Raw genomic sequence first — 20,440 nt, forward strand, 5'->3', positions numbered from 1 at the left:
ATTGCACAACGCAGCGAGCAAGTGTGACTTCACTGACATGGCGTATTTGGTTGCATTTCAACACCACAGTAATGTAGAAACTGTTAAGATGTATTTTTGAGGTTATGGAACACTTAGGCCGCCGAACAGTAGGTGGCGTTAATGCATTATTCGTTGCAATCTGCCGTAGTCTACCCTCACAAGAAAGAAATGTCACGCAAAAAAAATATCGGCGTTCTTGATGTCCATGTCGTGGCTTCACTGACTCAAAACCTAAAATAGATATTAAATTACAGTTGATATTGTATCGACAGTTGAAACAGCCGAGAAGCCGTCAACGACAAGTTGAAAAGGATTTGAAGATGCAGCACGACGACGTAAGTAACTCCAATGAACGGGGTTCAGGATAACTAACATGTTCATCAGGGAATTTAAAGTTCCGTGTTTAGATGGTCTCCCCGGTATGCACATTTGATTTCAGATATTTTTTAATTGGGTCCATAAATCTCAACCAGCAAACATGAATGCTTATAAAACTGCGGTAAAGTTACGGGTTCGTCTGTGTGCTAACCAGCTAACCAAACGCATGTTAGAATTGACATCCAGTTCTGACCTGAAATGTTTCATTCCAATAGTTACAGGTCTGCTCGTAGGTACAGAGCCTCTATTCTTATGATCATTTTCTCTCAACAGGACAAAAACTTCAGCAGGAATGAGTTCAACATAACAGGCCTGTGCAACCATCGGAGAGGAAAGGGGCAAGTTGTTTTCTAATTATATTAAACGTGTAGTTATGTTACTGTCTTTTGATAATACATAGTTACTGCTGCCTCATAGAATCTTAAGATGGTTTAAAATGCAAAACTATGTTTCCTGTAAATGAAGATTATTGAGAGCAGATTTTCCAGCGATACAATAAAGGGTTGTTTAGGTATGCAGATAGATAACGTCTCCATTTGGTCGTGTCTCTCAGGTGAAGTCGAGTAAGAACTATGAGAAGGCCGTGGATCAGATTGACGAAAACCTCCTCTATTGGCCTCGCTTCATCAGACAGTAAGCAACCATACCATCTTGTCTGAACACAAGCTTCGCACCCTGAAGTTCATGTAAGTTAAATATGCAATTTGTCATCCTGACAATAATGCCAATGAATGTTTTGCCCCCCCCAAAGGAGGAAACTGGTTCCCCTCAGTCACTGTTTGTTACAGTATGGACACGTCTGCAACCTCCCCATATATGCATTTAGCAAGGCTCTGGAAAACAACCTGTTCGCATCGAGGACTCACCTTGTCAGCCTAGAGGTAATATGGTCTTCATTAATATTGTTAATAGTTGACATTTAGTTCATGTTGTCTTGAACAGTCATTTTCTAATATTTGCAATAAATATTGTTAATTGGCACTTGGGTTTTTGGTAGCTTTATATTGTTAATATTTGTACTTAGTATTTTTTTTTTTAATAGTTTTACATTGTTCTTAACTTAGTAATTTTTCTGTTTTTTGAACAAGGTCTCTCTCCTTTCCTGTTCTGATTCATTCAGGACATAGACCCCAGCCAGCTGTAATCATCTCCTGAGCAATTCCGGCCTAAAACCCCCCCCCTGTACGCCCTCTCGAACTCCTTCTGCATTTTTACCCCCCCAAAAAGGACTTAGCTAAGGCTAAGTTATTGGTTGAATTGTATGTAATGATCTGAAATAAACATGTTCTGAGGCAGATCTGGCTCTGCTCCTCAGGACCATCACACACACCTCCAGTTACCTGGTAACAGCAGCTCCACGTGTTTCAGGTGGCGCACCACCAAGACCCCCATCCTGTTAGGACACAGATACAGACCGGCAACTAAAGATTGGAGAGGCCTGAAGTACCCAATTAAATCATCTATATTGGAGGCTGCGCAGTTGCCCTTTGATGAGAGCACATAGTCAGTACAACCTACAGTTAAAGTACAGCCTGGTTTAACATCAACCAGGGACCTAGATTCGCTTCAGACGATGTGAAGCACTGCGTGCAGACAGATACAAGCGGCCCACCTGTCAATGAAGAGTGGCAGGTTGCCGGCGTAGACCCTGCGCAGAGGCAGCTTGTGTTCCACCTCCATGTGGGACAGGACCAGACGCAGCACTGCGTCGTACCGGTTGAGCCTCCGGGAGGCGACAGTGAGAGCAGGGGATTTCTCCAACACCGGCAGCGCATCCAGCAGGCATGGCAACACCACCTGAAACAGACGGACGTTTCAGTAGTCTACTGCATTAATCAAATACATGAAAGAAAAGCAACAGATGTCTACAATAGCAGTCTAAAGGTGGCATTGATCAAGCAACAGACCACTACCCAGGGCCGGCCCTAGACAAAAAGTGTAGGGGGCGTTTTGGCTAAAACTAACCTACCTGTACTACCTGTACGAGCTACAGTCGTGTGGTTGTACCTGTATGAGAGGGGCTTCAGATGTGTACAGGTGGTTGAAAAGGGCGTGGTAGAGAACCTCAGCTCTGTTGTACTGGTGCAGTTCTGCAGCAGGCTGGTACCAGAGGAGGGAAACACGTGCACACACAACCATACGTACCATCAGTATATAAAGAACTGCAGCCTTAGGTCAAGTCTATGCATCTTACTCCTCATTGAGAGCTCAGGAGTTCCTCTGCAGGGTTAAGAGTATTCTAGTTTCTGGCTGCAATGGAAATCATTTCTATTTCTTGGGCATTATAATGTGTAATCGTGCGTTTGCGCATTACTTGCCTGTTAGTGAGCGCGTCGCCTGGGTGAGTGGCACACAGCCAAAAGAAGCTCCACTGTAACAATCCCTCTAGTTATGTAGTACCGGCCACTCCCATTGTTAATTGGCAGGGGAATGTGGATTGGGTTTGTTTAGGTGTGCTTGTTTGCTCAATCGCAAAATAACAATCTTCATGTTTGTATGTTGTATTGTAAATATGTATTTCTATTGTGTAATTCATGTTTTGTTCACAACAACCAAGTTAAAAATGTTGGGATGTGTGATGTGAAGCTCCCCTGCAGATGGTTTGGTCCAGTTTAACTGAACACTTGGACTAAGCTCATTTTGTGTATGTGATGGGTACTTAATGCTGAATGACTGCTCGAACAGTGGTCTTTTCTTGGTTATGGGCACAAATAAATGTATGTTTGAATAGCTGAACTCGAGTTCTTGCATTAAAAACGATGTTTTGAATTGTGAACTAAATGTAGATAGAGTTTAGCGTTCAGTGATGACCACAGCCATCTGGTGGTTTACTATAAGAACTGCACTTGTAATTCTCACTTTAAACCACTAGATGGCAGTATCGAAGCGCAGCCCAATGGTGGCATTTAAATAGTACCCTTTAAAACTGCTTCCATAGCGCTGTAATTATTAGCTTCATTGGTAACATTAATCTTCAATTAATAAAAGTATGAATTAGTCAATCATCACTAAAAATATAATGTTACGAGTGTGATAAATATAACAATTCAGGCATTTCATCTGTTAATGCTCATTCCGGTGATTTATTATATTAACTTCGGTCAAATGATACTTTTCTCCAAGCCCGCCGCAAGCTGAAATTCTACGACAGCTATAAGACGCTCCTTCATCTGGCCACCAGGCAGCACTGAACATCTATATTTTTATTTCTATACCCCACACAGACTCTGATCACAAAACTCTTAAAATCCTGGCCCCTTGTGCACCAGTAGAGATCTGACACGATTAGACAAGTCTTAGCAATGTGGCAAGACACTCATTTGGTTGGAAAGTCCACCGTGCTGTTTACATCTGCTTTATTCCAATCCTGAGCTGAAGAAACACCTCCACCATTCACAGCATGCCACAGCCCAAAATGCATTACCATGGCAACCATACCTCACAGGAGGTGAGACACACAAAACCCTGAAGGAGGAAATGCAAGGTGTGTGTGTGCATCTAAGGTATAACCTATAGATTGTGTTCCTGCATGTGAATGAGTCATACATAGCCACCCGAATCAAATCTCATGCTGCTCTCTCTATTACACCCTTGGTCACACACACATACACACTCACACACACACACAGTAAGCTGTCAGTGGAGAGATAAGCGAGTCTTTTGAAGGTGGAAATGAGTTTTGGCGGCTGACTGCTCCTGTCTCTCAGGTCATGTGACTAAATCCTGCAGTCATATAAACATGGGCAGATAAGACACCAAGCGCCACTGTTAGTATGTACAGTACTCTCTGTCTGTCTCTCTCACACACACCTGTCTCTTTCACCACACTACCACAACCTCTGTCTTTCTAGGATAAGATTTGTCTGTGTTGTGTGTGTATGTCTGCATGTGTGTGTACAAGTGTGAGGATGTGTATGTGTGTGTGTGTGTGTGTGTGTGTGTGTGTGTGTGTGTGTGTGTAGCTCAGCAATCCCACCCAAGCCCCTTGTGGCTGCGAAGTTAATTGGTGGCAGATACACTGTGTTTGTGGAGTGGTGTGTGAACTCACCAATCAGAGAGAGATTTACAGTGTGTGTTTTAGAGTCTAATTACTCTCCCGGTTCCTCAGAGAGCTGCATTAGCTGCTGCTATTCCCAGTCAGTGGTGGAGGTTGGAGACTGTTAGAGTGTGTGTGTGTTGAGTGTTTGTAACAGTGTGTACGTGTGTGTCTATGCATGTTTTCACATCTCTTTGTCTCTGTGTGTATGCGAGTGTGTGTGTAAGTGTATGACGGTGTGTGCGTGGATGTGTGTGTGTGTTTCCTCTCACCTTGGCTCTCTTCCAGGCACGGAGAGCTAATTGGAATTAGAGTAACATTCCTCAAAGGCCATTCATTTAGAGGCAGGCTGAGTGCGAGCGAGTGAGCATGTTAGGGGCTGGAGAGGGCCCTAGCGATCGGCGCTAACAACGTTTTATTCTGATTTTAACGAGGGGTAATCACTCGGCTGGAGAGCCACAGAAATAAAAGCGGAGGAGAAAAAAAAGAGAGAAGAGGGGAAAGCAATTATCTCTTGTTTCAGTGTTGAGTCACGGCCGTGTCTGTCTGCCTGCCTCGCTCCAGGACCATTAGAGACACACGGTTACAGCTTTTATTAATCACCACTGAACCACTCTTTCCTGTCACCATACTACCCAACTATACTCTGGGGTCACCATACTACCCAACTATACTAGCCTGACACCATACTACCCAACTATACTCTGGGGTCACCATACTACCCAACTATACTAGCCTGACACCATACTACCCAACTATACTCTGGGGTCACCATACTACCCAACTATACTAGCCTGACACCATACTACCCAACTATACTCTGGGGTCACCATACTACCCAACTATACTAGCCTGACACCATACTACCCAACTATACTCTGGGGTCACCATACTACCCAACTATACTAGCCTGACACCATACTACTAAACTATACTCTGGGGTCACCATACTACCGAACTATACTAGCCTGACACCATACTACCGAACTGTACTTTATTATACTACTGAATTATACTATTCTGACATCATACTACTGAACTATACTGGTGTCTCTATGAGTTAGCTCACTAAGCTACTGAATGATATTCTACTGTGGCGTTAGTACTAAACTAGGTCAGAGGAAGAGAGAGACAGTGAGGCTCAGTGTTCAGCCTGGTGTTCAGCCTGGTGTTCAGCCTGGTGTTCAGCTCAGTGTTCAGCCTGGTGTTCAGCTCAGTGTTCAGCTCAGTGTTCAGCCTGGTGTTCATCTCAGTGTTCAGCCTGGTGTTCAGCTCAGTGTTCAGCCTGGTGTTCAGCTCAGTGTTCAGCTCAGTGTTCAGCCTGGTGTTCAGCTCGGTGTTCAGCCTGGTGTTCAGCTCGGTGTTCAGCTCGGTGTTCAGCCTGGTGTTCAGCTCAGTGTTCAGCCTGGTGTTCAGCTCAGTGTTCAGCCTGGTGTTCAGCCCGGTGTTCAGCCTGGTGTTCAGCTCAGTGTTCGGCCTGGTGTTCAGCCTGGTGTTCAGCTCAGTGTTCAGCCTGGTGTTCAGCTCAGTGTTCAGCTCAGTGTTCAGCCTGGTGTTCAGCCTGGTGTTCAGCTCGGTGTTCAGCTCAGTGTTCAGCCTGGTGTTCAGCCTGGTGTTCAGCTCAGTGTTCAGCCTGGTGTTCAGCTCAGTGTTCAGCCTGGTGTTCAGCTCAGTGTTCAGCCTGGTGTTCAGCCTGGTGTTCAGCTCAGTGTTCAGCCTGGTGTTCAGCTCAGTGTTCAGCTCAGTGTTCAGCTCAGTGTTCAGCTCAGTGTTCAGCTCAGTGGTGTTCAGCCTGGTGTTTGCGGCGGCAGGCTGCTTGAGAGAGCGGTGGAGAGACGGAGACATGGAGGGGAGAGAGGGGAGGGAGGGTAGAGAGGGGATCGTTGGAAGAGCGAGAGAGCGAGGCAGACGGGTCGATGCTGGTCAGATGCTGATCTGCGGGTGGCGAAGGGGAGGCCGCTGGAGCATGTCCTGCGTTTAGCGAGGGCAGAGGCTACATCGATTCACCCGCTAATCTGCCAGGAGTGGAAGAGAGAGATACGAAAGAGAGAGAGAGAGAGAGAGAGAGAGAGAGAGACAGAGAGAGCGAGGACAAGGGATGAAGACAGGGAGATAGAACGAGAGGGAGAGAGGGAGGAGTGGGGAGAAAGAAAGTAGATCGAGATAGGGAGAGAGAGAGGGGTGAGGGAGGTAGACAGAGAGGTATCTACAGTGGATAGAGAGAGAGAGATATTGCAGATTAAGGAACATTGACAGTCCAGACCAGCTCAGGGTCTGCCCCCACCTAAACTCAGATCACACCCTGCCCCCCCCCCATCCTCCCTCATCCTCCCCCTGGAGTGATGGAGTCAATAGAGCGTGATCCTCCCCCCACTCCCCCCCTCCCCCCTCCTCACTCTCGTCACCCGAGCCTCAGGCGTCTCCTCTCCTCTCCCACCCTCCTCCCCCCTCTCCCATCCCATCCACTTTATCACAGCTCTTCTCCACACGAAGGATTTCACCAAACCCACTGAGCGGAAAATGGAGGCTAGTGGAGAGGTCGACACAGTTCCATCTGAGAGAGACTGGGGCTCACGGACTGCAGCGTCCACACACACACACACACACACACACACACACAAGCATAAAAACACACACGCAGATGCACCAGCACGAGCATGAAAACACACACGTGAGGTCCAATAATGTATGCCAGCTGATCTACTGTTGTGAGTTGGATAAACACACAGTTGCCCTCAACCCATCTTGACATTTCTAAGGCCACAGCGCCAGATAAATCGGCTACTTTGATATTACAGTGCATTACTCCTTTAGCGGTAGAAACACCAGGGACATTCCGGTTGGAGTTTGAGATTAAGTTAAGTACAGCAGTTTCAGTCCAACAGAAGGACAAACGTTTGTTTGATCAGAACCAGGGGATTATGCAAATCACACTCCCTGATCTGTGGTGCGTTAATCCCGCTGCTATGTGCAATCCCATAAAAAGTGTCTGTGAGATTAACAGCAGATTAGCGACGTAGCGCGCACATATTTAACAGATTAAAACCCTCGAAATCCGGTCCTGTGGGAGGCTCTGGCGGGCTCCCAGTCCATAACCGTCAGCGATTAATGCAGTGGGTGCATAATTACAGGAGGTTTTATATTCTGTCAGTGTGTGTGTGTGTGTGATGTGGAAAGATGGAGCGAAAGACTATGCAGCACGCAACAGGGGTCAATGCGTCCTTTTCAGTCTCTCAATCAGTCTAGAGTCAGGTCTCGTCCTCGTATCTGTAATCAAGGACATTCGTATATGGATGAGTCCTCTCACGAGAGACCTCACGGTATAGGACAACTCCAGAGCGGATCACGTGGAATGCCTTCCTTACATTTTCGCTGTCGTCATTCCGCAACCGTTGGAAGATTGCAGAACACAGCTGTAGGTGACTGCAGTGAACTACTACTCCCGAAGGACTCTAATGGACCAGATTGTTGTTCCTGCTCCTGACGCTCCCCTCGTCTGTGACATTTAGAGACTGTCACTGTCTCGCATGCTCATCCTTCCCCCCCTCCTCCCCCTCCTCCCACGACCGTTGGCATTCAAACGCAGCAGGAGAGCTCGCGGTAATCAGCCTTGTGTGATAGAGACACAAGGTGAGGGTGGTTAGGGGACACGTGTCTGCTCTACGGTAGACAGGCAGCTCCTTCAGAGACTCCTGCAGCTGTTGCTGTCGCCACTTCATTAAGACCTTCAGCCAGCCTTCTCTGCCGAGTCAGGCTAAACGAGGCTTGTGTGTGTGTGTGTGTGGGGGGGGGGTGGGGGGCATTTGATTGTTATGAAAGGAAACCTTGTACCAAAGCACTGTCGTCTTCCAGAGGATTCAAAGAGATCTGTAGCACAGGGGTAATTGTTCCCCGCTCACATTTAAATACACACACTGTAGCACAGGGGTAATTGTTCCCCGCTCACATTTAAATACACACACTGTAGCACAGGGGTAATTGTTCCCCGCTCACATTTAAATACACACACTGTAGCACAGGGGTAATTGTTCCCCACTCACATTTAAATACACACACACGCACACACACTTTTATACTACTTCTATCTCCCACAAACACCCCCTTTTCCATCATGCTCGCACGCGCGCACACACACACACAACCTTTATCTCCCTCCTATTGAATAACTCTCTGATGTTTTCCATATTTCATGTGAGGGATTATTACGGCTTACCCACAATCCCCTGCAGCTGATTATCCCCTGTGTTGACAGGACAGAGCAGTGCTATCTGCTGTGTGCAGTGTCCTGGGGAGTGTGTGTGTGTAGCCTGCAATATGGATTCTCTGTGTGTGTAACCTACAAAATGGTGTGTGTTATTGTGTGTGTGTGTGTTACTGCGTGTGTGTGTTACTAGGTGTGTGTGTGTGGTTATCCAGACGCCCAGAGAGCTCGGCAGGTGTTTCTGCCTGATAGCCAGAGCACCTACAGCTCCAGCAGCACCTTAGGTGGGAGACAGCGCTAAGATCATTAGCCCGCTAACGCTAACATGATAACAGTGGCACGCCAATGGGGCTTCCTCTCACGCGCTAGGACGCTAACACCCTAGCGGCCAACCGCTAACATGCTACATACAGTAGCACATCACACAGACACATTAGCACGCTGGGGCAATTAGCACGCTGACACATTAGGTAGCCAGAACAAATCAACAGTGATAGAGGAGAAGAAAGAAAAAACAAAAGTGCGGATACTGTAGACACACCGCGGAGATAAATGGGATTACGGATGGGAGAGATTACGGATGGGAGAGATTTAGGGCGAATAATCCTCCTGGATATCAGAGAGGTAGCTGTGATCATGAGGGAGAGATGGAGGGAGGGAGGGAGTGTGGGAAGCGGGGAGGAGGAAAAATAAAATGGCGCTCAGGAGTGGTCGTCGCCAGTCGCCGCAAAGAACGACGCGAGGGACGAGACAGGCGTAAGAAAAAAGAACATTTATTTGTCTAGACATTTCAAATCAGTGAATAATTATCTATCATTAAGACCATTTAGTGTTTTTTTCCTGGTTAGATTTTGTTCCCATGTAAAAGTCATACCAAACATGTTCGTTATTACTAAAGCATTTACTGTAAGAAAAAACAAACAAAAAAAAAAACGGACATATGTACACTTTTTACAAATGTTTGACCGATAACAAAAATACAAGGATAACTAATCGTAAGCAAAAGAGGAACAGATGGGCGAGGGGTACAGCAGGAAGATGTGAAAGGTCATCGTCGTGACAACGGGCTGAGGTCACAGTCAGGGTCAGAGGTCACAGGGCTGTTTTAACATTCATCGTCTGTAAAAAATAAAAACGCCGCCTTGCGGGCAATCCCGAATCTTCAAACTCATCCATCCCGTCTGATCCATCCAACCGTCTTTTCTATCGAGTGTCCATCTGTCTGTCTGTCTACCTGTCTGTCTATCCATAGTCAACCCATCCGTCTGTTTATTTACCGTCCATCCCTCCGCGTACTGGGGCTCCACCTGGGGGCGGGGTGGTGTGTGGTGATGTGCTGGTCCCGGTTCAGCTGATCACAGCAAGGAACACAGCAGACAGCTGCTTTGGTTGGTCCGCGGCCGACCTCAGGTCAGCGTTAGTAGATTACCTCATAGACGGTGGCCTTTTTGTCCCCGGAGCCGGTGACAATGTACTTGTCGTCGACGGAGATGTCACAACTCAGCACCGAGGAGGACTCCTTAGACTGGAGGAGGCAGAGGAGAAGGTGAGGAGGGGAGAGAGGGGGAGAGAAAAGGGGAGGAGGGGAGAGAGGTGGAGGAGGAGAGAGAGGGGGAGGAGGAGAGAGGGGGAGGAGGAGAGAGAGGGGGGAGGAGAGAGAGGGGGAGGAGGAGAGAGAGGGGGAGAGAGAGGGGGAGGAGGAGAGAGGGGGAGGAGAGAGAGGGGGAGGAAAGAGAGGGAAGAGACAGGAAATGGAGGGGGGAGGAGGATGAGATAGTGGGGGAGGGAGAAGATGGACAAGGGGGGAGAGAGGGAGGAGGAGGAAGAGGGAGGGAAAGAGGAGAGGAGGGCATGGGGGAGGGACAGGATGAGAGAGAGAGAGAGAGAGAGAGAGAGAGAGAGAGAGAGAGAGAGAGAGAGAGAGAGAGAGAGAGAGAGAGAGAGAGAGAGAGAGAGAGAGAGAGAGAGAGAGAGAGAGAGAGAGAGGGGGGGATAGAAGGAGGGAGAAAAGGAAATGAGTCAGGAAAACAGATTAGGTTGTGATCTCCCATGTGTAGGCCAGGTATTACTGTGTGCTACTGGAGCTGGGTAGCAGCTGTGTGGGTGATGAGATGGAGGTACCTGGAATATACTGGCTCCATAGGGGGTCCTCCATGCATTCAGTAAGTTGTCCTTGCCTGTGCTCACAAACCATTTACCTGAGGACAGACAGGACAGGCATTTTATAAGCATGGAAAGGTCAGAAAGAGAGACAGACAGACAGACAGAGAGAGACAGACAGAGTGAGAGAGAGATTCAGACATAAAGAAAAAGTAAGAGATGCAGTGAGATAGAGACATATGCTGTATATCTTTGTCTCTGTGTAAGAAAGAGAGATGGTGAGAAGGAGAGAGCAAAAGTAAGAGATGCAGGAGGAAAGAGAGACAGAGGTATACAGGGAGAGAGACAGAGAGAGAGACAGGGAGAGAGAGAGAGACAGGGAGAGAGAGAGACAGACAGAGAGAGACGGAGAGAGAGAGAGAGACAGGGAGAGAGAGACAGGAAGAGAGAGACAGGGAGAGAGAGACAGGGAGAGAGAGACAGACAGACAGACAGAGAGAGAGAGACAGGGAGAGAGAGAGACAGGGAGAGAGCCAGTCTCACCGCAGTAGGCAAACTGCAGGGAGAGCACGCAGCTCTCGTGCAGGTGCAGCTGGTACTTGTCAGGCTTGGTGACGTGCAGCACCTCCACATTACTGCTCTCCATCCCCACCGCCAGCCACTCTCCTGTAGGACAGTAACCCAGAGAGAAGATCTGCGCACGCACGCACACACACACACACACACACACACACACACACACACACACACACACACACACACACACACACAGAGAAGAGACACATTCACGCACCATTAGGAAACAAAGTCATTAGTGGTTAGTACACAGGTGTGTGTGCATATCCAGGTGCCAGTGTGTGTGTGTATATATGTCTGTGTGTGTGTGTGTGTGGTTGTTCCTCCACGTGTCTCGGCATGCTCCTGCAGCTGGTCTCCTGGGGGAGCAGAGAGGCTGCTGTCAAGACACGCCCAGGTGTGTGTGAGAGGCTGCTGTCAAGACACGCCCAGGTGTGTGTGAGAGGCTGCTGTCAAGACACGCCCAGGTGTGTGTGAGAGGCTGCTGTCAAGACACGCCCAGGTGTGTGTGAGAGGCTGCTGTCAAGACACGCCCAGGTATGTGTGATAGGCTGCTGTCAAGACACGCCCAGGTATGTGTGATAGGCTGCTGTCAAGACACGCCCAGGTGTGTGTGAGAGTGTGTGTGTGGTAACGTGTCAGTTAAAGCATGTGTGTCTAGCAGTCTAACAAGTTCTAATTGTTCCGGGGGTTTCCACCCCTGCAGAATGACACGATCATGTTGCTGTGTACAACATGTCGGCTGTGTTTCTGGGCGTGTTCGTGTGTGTGTGTTTGTGTGTGTGTGTGTGTACCTGGGAGGTGAAGTCGTGCTGTTGCAGCTGCCTCCCCTCTCTCAGGTCCCAGGAGCGCACCGTGTTGTCCAGCCCCCCCGTCCACAGCTTGGTGCCGTCGTTGGAGATGTCGATACAGCTGGCCCCGTCAGTGTGGCCCTGGAACTGCCTGGATACACACACATTATACATTTTGACTTGAGCAGGGGATAAACTGATCCTGATCATCTCTCCAGTTAAACAGTACAGGAAAGTTCAGTGTCTAGTTTAGGCAGGTCTATGCCACAGTAAAGTCTGTAGTTTAGGAGGTAGGTCTGTAGTCCAGTCTGGTGTCTTGTGCAGGCTGTCTGGTGCGACTGTCTGGTGTCTGGTGCAGGCTGTCTGGTGTCTGGTGCAGGCTGTCTGGTGTCTGGTGCAGGCTGTCTGGTGTCTGGTGCAGGCTGTCTGGTGTAAGCTGGTTCTCTCACCTGACCAGGGTCTGGTTGTGCAGGTCCCAGACGGCGATGTTTCCGTCGGAGCAGCAGGAGAAGCAGACCTTGGAGTCGGGGCTGATGGCCAGGGCGTAGCAGGCGGGGGCGGAAGACGTCAGCTCCGCCTTGATGCGCGGCGTGGGCGTGGCCAGGTCCCAGATGGACAGTGTGCTGGCCTCGCCCCCCACGATGAGGGTCCGCCCATCAGGAAGTAGGCGGCAGGAGCGGATGTAGTTGTCGCGGTTCTGGTAAACACAGGATTACATTTAGTTTGGGATGAACTGATAACCCTGGACAGGATTGGTGGATAGGTAAGGGTTAGGATAGGTGTGCTTGCTTTTGTGAGGTAAGAATTTACATCCATCCAATGTACATTTGAGGACACACACACCACACCACTCCTACACTGATGACAACACCAGCCAGCCACCCTTGTTTTTTTAATTCATTATTATTTATTTTTTTACACACCACTGACACACATCCATCCATCCATCTCTACAACATATACACATCCCTCTCTCCCTCTCTCCCTCTCCCTCTCCCTCCCTCTCACTCCCTCACTCCCTCACTCCCTCCCTCCCTCCCTCCCTCCCTCCCTCACTCCCTCACTCCCTCACTCCCTCACTCCCTCCCTCTCTCCCTCTCTCCCTCTCCCCCTCCCTCCCTGGCCCCCTACACACTCACCAGGCAGTCCAGCTGGGACACGGGGCTCTTGTTACCAGGGTGACTGATGTCCCAGACCTTGACGCAGCCCTTGCCCCCGGTGTAGACGTGGCGCGTGGGGTTGCTGATGGTGACGGCACACACCACCTCACCGTGGTTCAGGGTGTTGATCTGGCGGGCGTGGCGAGGGATGCCCGGACCCACCAGGGCGTCCGGGGGGAACGGCACCGGCTGCATCTGGCCGTCTGCGCTCACGTGGAAGGAGTAGGCCCTGTGGGGGGGAGGCCGATGGGAGGGGGGAGGGGGAAAAAGTGAGTTCAGTCAGGACAGTGTGTCTGGAGTGTTTTTCTCCCATCACTACACCAATTTTTCAAACTGTTAACAAAGCTATTATGTGTAAGTATCCACCCACACACACACGTCCAACACACGCACACACACACACGTCCTACACACACACACACACACACACGTCCTACACACATCCCCTCTCTACTCACGGTTTTCCTCCCGGGATGCCTGTTAAGCTGGGGGGATTCCTCGCATGTGAGAATGAGGATCGAAACCCACCTTGAGTTCACACACACACAGAGTTATGATGAGTATGTTAATATAAGCAGTTAAGAGTAGACACACACATAACCAGTACTTTAGCAAACACATTTACACATAGAGAAATGAGCGCACACACTCTCACTCTCTCTCTCTCTTATACACACACACAGTTAAATAGCTTACGGTACATTATTACACATGTCCAGACCACTGAGTGTATTTAAACGCAGTAAGGATCTTAAGTAAACAAGAACAAATGAAGTTCTTCATGACGCATTCACACACACACACACACACACACACTCACCATTGGGGAGCGTCCATACGCAGCGACGGCGGCAGCAGCAGCTGCGCTCATCTGAGGAGACATGTTGTGCAGCCCAGCAGCGTAGGCTGCCCCTGCTCCACCCAGGTCCCCGTTCAGGCCCGCGTGGGGCAGCATGCCAAATGCACCCGGGTAAGGACCTTGTACCGCCAGAGGGGGTCCGAAGCCCCGCGGCTGGAGGGGGGAGATGGGAGGGTAAGGAGAGGAACCATTCAGGTGGAGGAATAGACGAGAGAGAGAGTGGGAGAGAGACACAGATAGTGAGAGAAAGAGCAAGAGACAGAGAACACTAGTATTTGTCAACCGCAGCAATCAGAGAGGAAGTTCACCGGTCTTACTGTGGGGGTGTGGCAGATCCATGGAAGGAGGCTTCGATAGGCTGGGCCGGAGTGTGGGCGTGGCACTCGGTCCGGGGGTGGAGTCTCCTCGGGGAGTGGGCGTGCTCGACTTCAAGCCGGGGGTTCCTGCTTTGTCACGCTGCCATGGAAACAGCACAGCCAATCACTCGCCAGAACACGTGACGGAGGGGTGGAAAGTCTAGACAGCTAGTGAAGCATGTGAGTCTGTATTGTTCTGGGTGTTTTGAGGATTAGTATAAGTACAGCATTAGCAAAAACACCCACAGGAGGGTCTGGAGAACTCCGTGGTTTAGCCACGGGCACAAACGTGTCCAGACATGTCTTGGCTGACACAGATCCCAGATAAACACCTGATCCAACATCGTTTAAACTTGTTTTTACAATGTGGGAAACATCAGTAGTTCTAGATAACTAGTAGCATTAGGTTATCAATATGTTAAGATAACCAGAAGTGCTTGACAACCCATGCAACAGTAACAGCAGTGCTAGATGACCAGTATTCTAGATAACCAGAGACAGCAGTGCTAGATAACCAGTATTCCAGATAACCAATACACTAGATAACTACAGAAACAGCAGTGCTTGGTGATCAGTATTCTAGATAACCAGAGACAGCAGTGCTAGATAACCAGTATTCCAGATAACCAGTATACTAGATAACCACAGAGACAGTAGTGCTAGATAACCAGTATTCCAGATAACCAGAGACAGCAGTGATAGTTAACCAGTATTCCAGATAACCAGAGACAGTAGTGCTAGATAATCAGTATTCCAGATAACCAGTATTCTAGATAACCAGAGACAGCAGTGCTAGTTAACCAGTATTCCAGATAACCAGAGACAGTAGTGCTAGATAACCAGTATTCCAGATAACCAGAGACAGTAGTGCTAGATAACCAGTATTCCAGATAACCAGAGACAGCAGTGAGGGAGCAGTCCTACCATGCCCATCTCTTTGGACTTGAGGGAGGAGGAGCTTGCAGAGGAGGCGGAGGAGGCGGGGCTACAGGAGGGGTCCTTCTTCAGGAGGCGTGTCTTGTCCAGCCCGTTCTCCCTGGGAGAGGGGAGGGGCGTGCCGTGGGGGGAGGCGGGGTCCTGGGGGAGAGGGGAGGAGTCAGAGAGGGGAGGAGTCGGAATGATAACAATCAGACAATATGTCCACCAATCTGTCAGTCGATCGATCATTCCTGTCGCCGAAAAGCGTGTTCACACACACACACACACACACACACACATACACACCTCATTGGAGACATCGACCACCAGGTTATCTTCACTCTTTTCCCCATCACTGTCCTGTAGGGACAAATATCCAGTCAGAGATACAAGAACACACACACAAGTATTTACACACTTGATGACACACATTTACAAATTCATAGAGGGATAAGTATTCACTCTTACACACACACACACACTGTCACACCACACACACACACTGTCTTACGTAGTGGCTCGAGTCTTTGTCTTCTACTTTTCGTTTCTTGGTGTCGTTGGAGAACTCTGGTCCATTACGTCGCTTCTCCGAGTTTCTGTCTGTGAGCAGGGAGTTACTCTGGAGAGAGAGGAGGAGGGAGAGAGAGGAGGAGGGAGAGGAGGAGAGAGAGAGAGAGGAGGGAGAAGAGGAGGGAGAGAGAGAGGAGGAGGGAGAGGAGGAGGGAGAGAGAGAGAGGAGAGAAATAGAAATGTGAGGAAGGTGAAGAGACAAACTTTAAATAACTAACAAAAAGACACAGATCACTCCCTGTCTCACTCCTACACTCCTAGTGAAGTCACTTAGCCTGAAGAATACATTCCCTCCAGTCATCACTTCAATCCCGTAACATCATCCAGCATATATCAATCTCACCCTCAGAACAGGGCCCAGCCATGTCAAATGAATGGATTCCAGACACTTTCATCCAAAGCTAAATGCAGGCACACATGTTCTCCCCACTGAGCAACACCCATCCCAAGTACCTTCTGTCAGCAGTGATGATGACCCTCCACAACACCCAAGGTTATGCACCCTCACTGACTTCAAGTGTGTGTGTGTGTGTGTGTAAGGGGGGGGGGGGTGTAGGGCTGTCAATCAAAGCCTCATGAACCCTAGGGGTGCTCCTGTGCAGCACTTAGGAGTGGTCAGCGTGCCGGGGGGGTGGAGGTTAAGCACACAGTGCCTCCGTAGCCGGCTCAGTCACAGCACAGGAGTGGCTCTACGCACTGGAGTACCACCAGCACACTCCACTGCAACCTCTCTACCTAACACACTATTTACCCTGCAAACACATGGGCCCTCACTCCCACACACACACACACACACACACACACACACACACACACACACACAGCCAGAGAGAGCTGGGACACGCACATACAGCCAGTGAGAGAAGGTGGTGATTATTGTGAGTGGTTCGCCAGCTCTAATCAGTGCTCCCTCTCCTGGTTCTGACATGCTTTAATGGATGGCTAGAGGATAGTCAATACGTGTGTGTGTGTGTGTGTGTCCCCAGGGAGCGTGTGTAATTGAGTATGCGCAATAGCTTGTGTGTAATTGAGTGTGTGCTTCAATGTGTGTGAGTGTGTGTCCTTGTGAGTGTGTGTTACTTCCTCCCCCCCCCCCTCTCCCAGGGCCTCCTCCCCCTCATCCACCCCCCCCCCCCAGCCAACGGCTCCAATTGTGTGTGGATTAGCCCATCATGTAGGAGTCTATTATGGTCCCGTCTGTCAATGAAATGTGCATCCAGGAGCCACAGACAGAGTGAGGTCAAACACTGTGGGGGGGAGGAGGGGGAGCAGGAGGACAGGAGAGGAAAGGGTGAAGCTAGAGACCTTTCACACCCACACATCAACCTCCTCCCCTCCCCCTCTCCTCCCTCCCCCTCTCCTCTCCCCTCCCCCTCTCCTCTCCTTCTCCTCCTCTCCTCTCCTCCCCTCCCCCTCTCCTCCCCCTCCCCCTCTCCTCCCCCCCTCCCCCTCCTCCCTTCCCCTCCCCTCTCCCCTCCCCCCTCCTCCCCCCTCCTCCTCCTCCCTCTCTTCCTCCCCCCCTCTCCCCTCCCCTCCTCCTCCCCTCTCCTCTCCTCACATTATTTACAGGCTTTAGAAAGCAGAGGACTGACCCGCTACACACAAGCAATTTCCCTCCCCCCTCCCAGGGTCATATGATGCACCCTCCCCCCCTCCCCCCCGGCAGGGGTATGAAACACAATGAGGCTCTTTTAGCGCGGGATCAAGGGAGGGAGGGAGGGAGTGGGGGAGGGAGGGATAATCTGTTCACTGAGGTGTTAAATACACACAACAATGCAAAAGCAATGGAGGGTGGGGGTGGGGGGTTGTCAGAGTGTGTGCGTGTGGAGGAGAGATGTGTCTGTGTGTGTGTGTGTCTGTGTGTGTGTCTGTGTCTGTGTGTGGGGTTAGGAAACTGTGCTAAAAGCTCTATTTGGAGGAGAAAGAGAGACTAACAGCTCAGAGCAGATCTAGGGCGTGACAATGCTGCTCCAGCGGACGGTCTCTCTCTCTCTCTCACACACACACACACACACACACACAGGAAGGGGGGGGGCTGCAGTTGTAGAAGCAGGAAGTACTTACTGTGCTGGGCTCTCGCTCTGTTGCCATAGATACGGAGACAGACAGCGTCAGGGTGAGGTCACCAGGCACAACCCCAAAAAACGACAGAAGAAGAAGAAGAGAAATTAGAGCCCTGAGACGAGAACGTGTTTCAGTAGATTTATTAATAAACAAACCCAGCAAGCACAGTCTGTCTGGTCTAGTACAGTCTGTCTGGTCCAGTCCAGTCTGTCTGGTCCAGTCTAGTCCACTCTGGTCCAGTCCACTCTGGTCCAGTCCAGTCTAGTCCACTCTGGTCCAGTCCAGTCTAGTCCACTCTGGTCCAGTCCACTCTGGTCCAGTCTAGTCCACTCTGGTCCAGTCTAGTCTAGTCTGGTACAACATAGTCCAGTCCAGTCCAAATCAATCCAGTCTAGTCCAACTTATTCCAGCAAATAGTCCATCTCTATACATGTCTACTCATGTTGGACCACTCTAGCACACTGGAAGTCATGGCTGGCCAACTTTTCTTTTTCTTTTAGCACAGAGTTCAAAACTGACTTCCTGTTGGTCCCAGTCTAAGTGGGCGGGCCAGACATGCTCCTCCTCAGTGTGGGCGGGGCCAGGTGGAGCCCCAGTAAGAGGGGGCGTGGCTCACCTCTCAGGTGCTCCGCCTCCGCCTGGTGCTTCTTCTCCTCTTTGGCTGCCAGGTGAGCGGGAACCCCGCCCAGGGCGCCTGATAGGGCGAGTAGACTAGCCCCGCCCCCCAGCTGGGCAGGGTGGAGGCCGACGGGGTGGGGGGTGAGGGGGATGGGGGCACCGTGTGCGTGAGACAGGTGCTGTTGCTACGGAGGGAGGGAGGGGAGGGAAAAAAGAGAGAAGAAGAATAAGTGGTCATTGATTCAGAATCAATCAGCCAATCAAATCTGTCAACAAGGAAGCCCATTAAAACCCACATGGTTCAGTTCATCTGTGTAGTAACCAATACGTGCTTATCAATACACCACTGCCAGACCCTTCCCTCACACACACACCATATACACACACACACCTCCCTTCCTCCGAGGTCAAACACTGAACAATACTGACAGCTGGGATCACAGCCCAGACCATGGTGAGGTGGTGGGGGAGGACGGGAGGGAGGGAGGGAGGGAGGGAGGGAGGGAGGGAGGAGGGAGGGAGGGAGGAGAGCCCCAGCTGCTGCCTGCAGGGATAGGGGAGGTGGTGGGGGAGGGAGGGAGGACTCTGGAGGATTGGGGGCGTTTAGCTGTCAGGTCTCGCTCTCTTTCACACCAAATCAGGCGCTCGTCTGAGCGTGAAATGTCTTTGTGTTCCAAAACATCATTACTGCATCTTCACACAGTAGCCGCGGGAACGGGACCCACTGATCTCCCCCAGGGGGGAGGGAGGTGGGAGGGAGTGGTGAAGGTCAAACCGCCTCTTTATATCACCTAATTGACTACCCCCCCCCCCCCACACTCCTCCTCATGGAACCACAGGAGAGATGCGGCAGAACTCAAACCTCATCCCCACCAGCTCCCTCTCTCCCCCCTCTCCCTCACCCCCCTCTCCACAGATAATCCCTCTGCTGGCCCGCCAAACACGTGCACGTGCACGTGCACACGCACAAGCGCTCCCACGCCCCCCTGTGGGGAGCAAATGGAGGGGAAGCGAGGGGTGAGGCGAGGGGTGAGGCGAGGGGTGAGGCGAGGGGTGAGGCGAGGGGTGAGGCGAGGGGTGAGGCGAGGGGTGAGGCGAGGGGTGAGGCGAGGGGTGAGGCGAGGGTGAGGCGAGGGGTGAGGCGAGGGGTGAGGCGAGGGGTGAGGCGAGGGGTGAGGCGAGGGGTGAGGCGAGGGGTGAGGCGAGGGGTGAGGCGAGGGGTGAGGCGAGGGGTGAGGCGAGGGTGAGGCGAGGGGTGAGGCGAGGGGTGAGGCGAGGGGTGAGGCGAGGGTGAGGCGAGGGGTGAGGCGAGGGGTGAGGCGAGGGGTGAGGCGAGGGGTGAGGCGAGGGGTGAGGCGAGGGGTGAGGCGAGGGGTGAGGCGAGGGGTGAGGCGAGGGGTGAGGCGAGGGTGAGGCGAGGGGTGAGGCGAGGGGTGAGGCGAGGGGAGCCAGTTTGTCAGGAGGTGTTAGTGTTCGGGGGGTTGGTGGGGAATATGCTTCATTACACTCATTTAACACAAACAGGGTGAGTGACAGCATGTGTGGGGGGGGGGGGGGCCGGTAATAAACACTGGAATCCTGCAATTAAGACTCAAACTGTAACCGCCAAACTGGCTGGCTGACCACGAACCCCACCAACTCCTGCCAGTTAACCCACCTCACCTCCGCCCAACTCACCCACCCCCTATATACACCCCCTACACCCCCCCCCCCAATCTCCCACCCTCAACAATCCACTCTTACCACAGCTACATGCAACGGTTAAGAAAAACCACTGTTTTACAGTCAGCCC

General features: G+C 50.9%; 1 protein-coding gene and 1 long non-coding RNA gene across 4 annotated transcripts in view; one reads left to right on the plus strand and one right to left on the minus strand.

Annotated features, from left to right (window-relative positions):
- The first annotated feature begins 234 nt into the window (after positions 1-234).
- LOC136938205 (uncharacterized) lies at positions 235-2,040 on the plus strand. Of its 3 annotated transcripts, none has more exons than XR_010875240.1 (5): positions 235-440; positions 673-737; positions 953-1,032; positions 1,151-1,280; positions 1,520-2,040. It is a non-coding gene; the product is annotated as an uncharacterized lncRNA (long non-coding RNA). The 3 variants fall into 3 exon arrangements; XR_010875242.1 differs by having other exon boundaries at positions 1,534-2,040; XR_010875241.1 differs by having other exon boundaries at positions 235-356.
- Positions 2,041-9,393: 7,353 nt separating this feature from the next.
- Positions 9,394-20,440, minus strand: part of LOC136937938 (transducin-like enhancer protein 1) — a gene marked incomplete in the record, with an annotated part of 15,130 nt that continues 4,083 nt past the window's right edge. Inside the window, 16 exon segments of the mRNA XM_067231099.1 lie at positions 9,394-10,161; positions 10,758-10,834; positions 11,280-11,430; positions 12,107-12,254; positions 12,553-12,800; positions 13,243-13,492; positions 13,722-13,761; positions 13,764-13,791; positions 14,084-14,257; positions 14,259-14,275; positions 14,440-14,578; positions 15,403-15,555; positions 15,703-15,756; positions 15,908-16,015; positions 18,031-18,047; positions 18,647-18,833. Coding sequence (XP_067087200.1) covers positions 10,054-10,161; positions 10,758-10,834; positions 11,280-11,430; positions 12,107-12,254; positions 12,553-12,800; positions 13,243-13,492; positions 13,722-13,761; positions 13,764-13,791; positions 14,084-14,257; positions 14,259-14,275; positions 14,440-14,578; positions 15,403-15,555; positions 15,703-15,756; positions 15,908-16,015; positions 18,031-18,047; positions 18,647-18,833 — 1,899 coding nt within the window.

This window comes from Osmerus mordax, chromosome 28, assembly GCF_038355195.1.
Source record: "Osmerus mordax isolate fOsmMor3 chromosome 28, fOsmMor3.pri, whole genome shotgun sequence".
NCBI lineage: Eukaryota > Metazoa > Chordata > Actinopteri > Osmeriformes > Osmeridae > Osmerus > Osmerus mordax.